General features: G+C 37.1%; 2 protein-coding genes across 5 annotated transcripts in view; one reads left to right on the forward strand and one right to left on the reverse strand.

Annotated features, from left to right (window-relative positions):
• Window positions 1-8,204, reverse strand: part of ATP6V1A (ATPase H+ transporting V1 subunit A) — a 219,842-nt gene that overhangs the window by 76,232 nt on the left and 135,406 nt on the right. The gene's annotated exons all lie outside the window — the stretch shown is intronic.
• The window catches only part of USF3 (upstream transcription factor family member 3), a 37,896-nt gene that overhangs the window by 15,628 nt on the left and 14,064 nt on the right, over window positions 1-8,204 (forward strand). For all 4 annotated transcript variants that reach the window (XR_012837433.1, XM_075764510.1, XM_075764534.1 and 1 more), the window contains exons 2-5: window positions 783-847; window positions 3,004-3,032; window positions 5,403-5,485; window positions 7,087-7,183. Coding sequence is in view for 3 of the 4 variants with exons in the window: in XM_075764510.1 (XP_075620625.1) it covers window positions 783-847; window positions 3,004-3,032; window positions 5,403-5,485; window positions 7,087-7,183 (274 nt within the window). In the remaining variant the exon portion in view is untranslated. The remainder of the gene's footprint in view (window positions 1-782; window positions 848-3,003; window positions 3,033-5,402; window positions 5,486-7,086; window positions 7,184-8,204) is intronic.

The raw sequence follows: 8,204 nt of genomic DNA on the forward strand, positions 1-8,204 counted from the left end.
CTTATCAAAACATAGATTTTTATTATTTTTTTCCTGTAGTCATCTACAGTATACTCCATGTAACTTGGTCTCTCAAATTCATTCTCTGGTAGATACGTACTTGACCATCATTGACTTAATCTCATCTTTTGTTTATTTTTTTCATAATGCTTGTGTTTGTTTAAATACAGGCTACTGATGTGCTCAAGATGAGGATACATGAGATGCAATTCATTAGGCCCCTATATATAAATTTATTTCATGACTTTATTTTAAACTAAATTTTATGAGAACAAAGGGCATAATTTTGGGCCATTTTAAGCAGTATGTTAATTCATTAACAAGTACGTTTTATAATTTGCTACATTAATAGCACTCTAAATTTGTCTTTAATAAAATGTCCTCATTGTAGCTTGTATTTTGCTTAGCATTCACACTTTATTTAGAACTGGGAATTGAATGCATATTCAGTTAGGAAGAGCCATACTTCCTTCCACTCAAAAAACAATTATAAACTCTAATTTTCCTTCTTGCTTCCTTAAAGTAGTTGGGATTATAATTGCTTTTATATTTAAAGTAATTGAGGAAATGGAAACCAATTCATCATAGACAACAGGGATTCACGTAGCACCCGGCTAGGTAAATGTACTTTATTTTTAATGCTCACATGACAAGCTGTTGTACATCAAGGTGATGAACTTGTGCATGTGTTGTGGTTAAAGGCAAAACGATCTAACAAATGCTATATGCTAAGAATCCGGAAGAGTGCAGGAGTTGTTAATTCCTTCCACAATTTTCTTCAGGCTCTCTTCTCCGAAACCATGCCAGAGATGACAGAGAATGAGACACCTAGTAAGAAGCAACATCGGTGAGTTTGCGTGGGAAAATGACTATTTTGTAGTTCTGTAGTCTGCGGTCATGTCACAGTTACGAAGTTTCTAGCTAAAAGCTTGGCAGTAAGGATATTGACAAGAAGTTCTGACGACTGACCAGAGTTGATCCAAAAGTTTGGGAGCTGTGGCTCAAAACTCCCTTTCTTTTTTCTCCTATCTATGCTAAATTATTTGTCAAAGACATGTCTACCTGGGCCACTAAGGCAACAGAGATTCTTTGATTATTACACTGGCTACTCAGATGTGTATAAAACTGTGTCGTGACCTCAGAGCGCAACCTGTATTATTGCAGACTCCTTGTAGGTATTGGGGGATCACTATACTAATTTTTGACAGAATAATTCAGATCTCTTCCTCAACTCCCACTGGAATCTGGATCTTACTCTCAAAATCCATCTTGAGGTTGCACAGTAACACTATGATCAAAATTTGTAACAAAATGACTCTGAGTTCATGACAACTTTTCCAGGTTTTCATTCCATTGTAGTAGCATGTTGATAATTGGTAGGGGAATCCTTCAGTCTGTAGTTAAATACATCATCCATCCTATGCTAGGTGGCCATGTAGGATATGATTTATGATAAAAAAAGCTCAGAGAGAACACTGATTTGTCCTACAGAATTTTTTTCAGTCACTGTGAATTTTGTGACTCTTACCCTACTAATAGAGTATTTTGGATTCTGAATTGGTAATGGGAATCAAAGGGCAGCTGGGTCTCTCCAGCCTTTATATTCTTGTACATATTTAGGATGTATGATCAGTTCTGACTGGCAGATGATTGTTTCGGATATAAGTGAGAGAACTGTAGGTTAATGTAAAATAAGAAACCACTTAAAATGATATTTACATGCATTCCTGTTCTGGTGGTGCAAGTTTTCAATGACCAGAAGATTCATCACTTCTCGAATAGTTGTAGATGCACAGGCTTCCTTTGGCATTTATTTGACTTGAAGATGTTCATCTGTAGGCATTATTTCTTAACAAATGTCTCCAGGTCTGACCATCTGCAGTAGCATTAGTGTCTAGTCATTGTTGTCCAAGTTACTCTAGATGCACACTACTTTTGGTGAGTTACCAGAAATAAACGTATATCAACTCAAAGCGTAAAGGATACATGCCCCGTAGTAATCGCACATGTCATCCACATATATCTTGCGTTCTCACTTCAGATTCCTTGTTACATCTGGACTGTGTTGTAACAGTGGAAAAGGAGAGCAGAAGATGCTACTCTGCTTTTTGCATACTCTAGCCAAGCATCTAGACTGAGAGTGCACTGCTGGACAGAAATCTCTTGAAAGATATTTTTTTTCCTGGAATATTTCTTTTTCCAGAAAACACATGCTTTGCGTTACTATACTTCCTGAAAGTATTTAGCTTTCTGCATGTATACAGTACAGCTGAATTATATATGTAGAGTACACATTTGGGATTTATTGACTATTTGAGGCATTGCACAATGATTCTGACCTGGTTGCCATCAGTCCAGAAATCCCAGGTGGCCATCTGAAAACAAAGATAACCCTCACATACCTAAATTATACCTAGACAGAATTTTGAGGCTGTAAAGAACCACAACTGCAGAGGAATGGTGATTCTGGTTTCTCACACAAAGGAAGCATGCTTGATACCAGAAAGTATGATGTTTGAATGTAATATGTCTGGAAAAATCAATTTGCATGGTAACACATTCTCCTCTTTCATTGATACAGTGAACGTAAAAGCAATCTTTCAAACAAATGCTTAAATATCTTGTTGCTCAGAAATTAGTTCTATTTTTTTAGTATTTTGCCTTATTGAACACTGGATAGCGTAACAGTTGTTGCTGAACAGGAACATAAAAATCCAGCTCTTCCCTATAAATACGTAACAGTAATCAAATGGAGTATTATGCTGTACCTTGTTATACTGAAATTGATTTAAGTCTGAACACGAATGAACTTTTGTTGGAAACTGTTTAATACTAATGTCTAAGACCAATCCTTGTGAGTGTGACTTCTACTACATTCTTGTTCACAGAGCAGAATATAATATTTCGTATTTTTAGCTGTAATGGAAAAAATAAAAGAAACATTTGTATGTGGATTTTTTTCTCTTCTGTTTCACATCACTGTTTTCCCTTCATGTTTCACAGAAAGAAAAACCGTGAGACACATAATGCAGGTAGGAACATTATGCTTTGTTGTTTGGTCTGGAAATAAGCACAGATGCTTTGAACTATTGTAACATATTTTGTATGGAGAAGGTTCCTCCATAGGAGTTTACCACACTAAAAAAGCCCACCCTACCAAACACCTTTCTGTGCTCTTGCCCAGAATGTCTGTGCAGAAGGGCTTCTCAATTGGTCTCTAGTTTGCTGGTTTCCACAGTACAAGGTTACAGTAGCAGCCTAAGTATGAACTAGGACCATGCCCCTGGCATTCCATTGCTAGTAAACTAAGTAGTAAACAATTTCAGTTGTGTTCAGTTCTGAAGGAAAATAAATGCACAGGCATTCGCACACAAATAATACTCACTTAAAACAGAGAGAGATATCCAATCCAAGATACTTAGAGGTCCCCTAGATTAGAAATATTCCTGTAGCCTGTCCCTGAGGCACTCACCTGGATGCTGGCATCCCAGAAATTCTGTGCAGATACTGGCTGTGTGTTGCAGGAGTCACATCCCTCGGGCAGCGACTAGCCAGTGTCTAGCTCCAATGGCATCTTCTACAAGTAGCAGCAGAAAGATGGACTGGGAAAGGGTCTGACAGGTTTTGGCCTAGTTCATCCTAAGAATTTTTTCCAGTTCTTCTTTTATTAAATAGCGTTATTGTGTGGCCTTCACACACACACACACAAAAACCCGAAAAACAAAAAAAAAACCCAACCCACTGAGTAGTTTCCCTGTGAAGGCTGTGGAATATAGTGCTTGTCAGGCTGTGCCCAAGGTGTGGCCAATTTCTTAAGAACTAAGAAGTATCAGGAAACAGTCTTATCAAGTTTACTTTTAAGATTGCCAATCTTGTTCTAATTCTCAGTTCCTGTTTTGCTTGCCGATAGCTTTCCAAATTCTTCATCTACTGGACTGAACTCTGCACGATGTAGGGACCAGCTCCCATCAACCCTGTAGCTTGCTTAGGATAAGCTGAGCAGAGCATGGAAAGTATTATCAAAACAAAGGAATAGCATTTCACAACCACTGTGATACCTGTATATATTAGTAAGATATATAAAAATTAAGTCCCAAGGATCATGTGGTTTAGTGTTTATACAGCTGCTCTGATTGATGTGGTAAATTTCTTGCAGAAAAGACCTTGTCTTGCTGTGTTTAGTGTATTTTTGCCTGTTTCTCTCAACACCACCAGTCTGTCCTGAAACATAAAAAATTAGTAGTTTGAAAAATGTAAATTGAACTGACAGGCTACTGAAATAAAACTGTTCAAATTAAATCAGTATGTCCTTTGTAAAGGAGCACAATAAAATATACTCACCTGCGGATCACTGTGTGTTTCTGTGTGCCAGCAAAAGCATCCCAGCTGTGCAAAAACCACAAGGTGACACTCAGCACAACGAACAAATGATACGTTGATTTGAATCTTGACAAAGCCATGACAGAACTTTTTTTCAGGCTCTTTGGGAAAAAGGCATCTAATAGTTTTAGTTTGCATAGACAAATATTTCAGTCCAAAACAAATAGCTACATGAGACTGAACTATATTTGAAAGAAGCTGGACTGTGGTGGGTGGAAAACAGAGATTAATACTGCCTGGAAAAAAATGTGCCCAAAGGTATTTTGTGCCAGACTTGTAGTGTAGACCCTTTGCATCACTATTTAGGCCTTGTCAAGGGGTAAGTGATGTCACTAGAGAACTATAAATGAAACATTTTCTGATCTTCTCCAAAATAGATAATTCACTGGAAATACTGTTCATTAAATATTTTCTTTACTCTCAGTCATAATCAGACCTTGCAGAATAATTACACCTTTGAACATAAAAAAAGAGTAACTGATAGGGTTACCTAGGGCTTCAGCTATAGTGTTGGGTGCTCCATCACTATAAATTTAAAATTAAGATTGAAAACTGGTAAAAATCTAAATTATTTCTCTTTTGATGCTAAACTTGACATTAGGATTTGAGAGACCCGGATTTCCTTCCCAAATCTGAAACGGCTTCTTACCATAATCTTGGTTCATTTGTTTTCTGTATGCCTGAAGTTAATCTATCTGCCTTTTGAAAAGGGTTTCATAAAACTCAAGTAGAAAGCATTATCAAAACCTGACTTTTGGGTTGCAGTAACTCCTCTTTTCCACAAAGGGGTCCAGAACATCCCCACCTCTTAAAGATATTGCTTCTTATCTTACCGCTTTTAATTCTGCTGAGCATTAATTCAATAACTGAGGTTTATTTTAGAGGAATTTTTTTCCTCTCTCAAATTACTGAGGGTTCCAGTACATCATGAAATAATGTATTTATGAGCCCTTACATTGGTACTAGTGCTGCTGTGCTGACCTGCCCAACCAGCTGACATGGCACGTGTTATTTTTGCTTAGTGGAGAGACATCGAAAGAAGAAGATTAATGCTGGGATAAACAGAATTGGAGAACTCATTCCCTGCTCTCCAGCACTTAAGCAGGTAAGTGCCCATTCAGAGGTACATACAAGTTTCCTGTAAAATGCTTGTGTGTTTCCTTGTCTGTAGAAGTACAAACACTTATTTTGCTATTTGTCTTAGGAAGAAGGCAAAACTGTCTGAATTAATATGCTTGAAATTCTGAACTAGTTTTTAGTATTTTTAAAGTTATTTGTAATAGAATTCCTTTGTGAAAGTGTAGGGCCACACGAATGTAGTTATGCAGATTTTGAGCTTTTTATCTGAAGGTGTTGCGCATGGCTGCTGAAGGAATGAAACAGTATGAGTTGGAAATGTGACTGATCTTCTCTTTAATTCATACATGCAGCATTTTTGAGCAGGTGTAAGCTAGACTGATTTGCCCATAGCGATTTGGTCAGCTTGCTGATGTCTGCGTGTGCATTTGATTCCCAGCTTCCCAAAGTTCTCATTCAGGGTGCCTGAACATTAGTAACAACAGAAGATAAAATCCTGTATTTTGGCTGCTGCCTGACCTGTTGCATTGAGCAGATGGATGGATGGATGGATAGCTGTTCACCGTTTCTTTCCTCTGTAGGTGGGGCGGCAGGCTAGACAGAAGTAGGTTGGATTTGGCCAGTGGGTTACTGGTTACATTGTGCAACTCCTCTTTGTCAAAGTAATTTTCTACTGATGACGTTCAACGTAGTCTGTATGATGCTCGAGTGGTGAAAGCTATGATTTAAGCAAGATCATTTTTTGGGTCATTCTCCAATCCCTTCTCTGCCTTTTACTGGTGATCACTTAATGTCCTAAGATGTAAATAGAACTGCACACATGCTTATTTTTGTCATCCTTCATAAAATGGGATGGAAGCAATTCAGAAAGTGATATAATGGTTAATACAGTGTCCTTGTGAAAGATGAAGCAAGACAAATGATTTGAGGTTGATGCACAGAAGTGTCTTTTTCAAGACAGAGCCATCTACAGCAGGGGCTTTTCCTGCAGAACAGTAGAATAAGAAAGAAATTAAGAAACGAATGAGGGGTTTCACAGACAGAATAATCATAGTTTCAAAAGGAAGATGGTGGTGAGGTTATGGCATGTTTTCTCTTCCCATATTCTCCAGTATATTAGTTTCAAAATTATGCATACAACTCTCTGGATAATTGTTCCATGTTTGTTTCTTTCCTAATAAAATATTTACAAGGCAGTATCCTGGAATTTTCATGCAATGTATATGTTTATTAGTGAACGTGAATTTTATGCTGCTCAGCAAGAAATGATGCTTGCTGTTTGGGTTCTGTGGCCTTAGCGTCTAGCTTCAGGCATTGGAAAATGTCAGCTTCGGCATTGAAAATGTTATTCTGTAAAAACTCGTAGCATTTTAGGGTCAGTATCACTCATGAAACCTGTGGTTCATCTAAAAAAAACCAAACCAAACCAAAAAAAACCCCACACACAACACAACACACACCACCACCCCCAAACAACAAAAAAACTTCACCCAGCAATATTCAGAGAATCATTCAGGTTAGCACAATTTTAAAGTAAAGACCTCTTGGAGCAACTGCAATCTCATCATTAATGGATCTATAGACCACTGATAAGACTTTTCTCCTGATTTTATATGTTTTCTTTTAAAGAGCAAGAACATGATCCTGGATCAGGCCTTTAAGTATATAACAGAAATGAAAAGACAGAATGATGAACTACTGTTAAATGGAGGGAACAATGAACAGGGTAAGTACAGATGCTGCTGGAGGCTCTAGAATGTCTGTCGCTCACTTCCACTGTGTGTCTGTTAGTACTGACTAACAACAAAAGCCTGGATCAACAACCTTGGGAACCCCAAAACATTATACACATACAAGAAAAATACAGCTGCTTAGAATATCTTGAAACAAGAAGCCAACAGAATGCCCAAGTGTGTGTTCTTGCACATAGCTATGAGATAACGAAGCAAGCACATTGTGATGTACAGTAATTACAGAGCTTATAGGTGATGCGACATCATGTAGTAGCTTCTGTCCCGATTTATTCTACTGTAGTGACCAGAACGATTTCTGACAAACTTCAGTTAGATTTTTTTTCATTGAAAACATGGAATTCCCTTCATGCATAGAGCTTTTTTTTTATTTGAAATGCTGTAAAAGTGGTAACAGCTTGTTTTATAAAATACAATGCATCATATAAAATCTTCTTGAACAGATGCATAAAAATACAGTGATGGTGGTATGACAGAAATAATCTCAGAGCTAATGTTGTGGTTTGTGTTTTTTATTTCTACCCATAGAATGGAATTCTAAATAGTTTTATTTTTATCTTGTCAATGCAATTGGGTTTGAAAAACTTAGGTGTTTTTCCTAGTTAGATGAGCCATCTCCAAGTGCTTGCCAGTTTTTGTGGCTTTACACAAGTGCTTTGTATTTAATTTTGCATATCATTTTTAGATGTAATGAAACTTAAATTGTCCTGGAAAGCCGTGAGATTTATCAATTAAATAAAAAGAGGTTTAGTGTTTCCAAAGGAGCAGGGAAAAGAAAAAGATAAATTAATGTGCTCATCTTTCCTTCAGTAATTAAACAATTTGATTAGTGTTCAGTTTCATCTGAGATAGTCCTGATGTTTTTTCTATCTAAATAATTTGACATATCCTGCTATTGGTACGGAATAGTCTGTGAAGTTCATTCACTTTCCTGCTCAGTAAAGAGGCTTATCAGGATAGGAGTCTTCATTTATGTTATGTTAACCATTTGAAAAG

Source organism: Balearica regulorum, chromosome 1, assembly GCF_011004875.1.
Source record: "Balearica regulorum gibbericeps isolate bBalReg1 chromosome 1, bBalReg1.pri, whole genome shotgun sequence".
Classification (NCBI taxonomy): Eukaryota; Metazoa; Chordata; class Aves; order Gruiformes; family Gruidae; genus Balearica; species Balearica regulorum.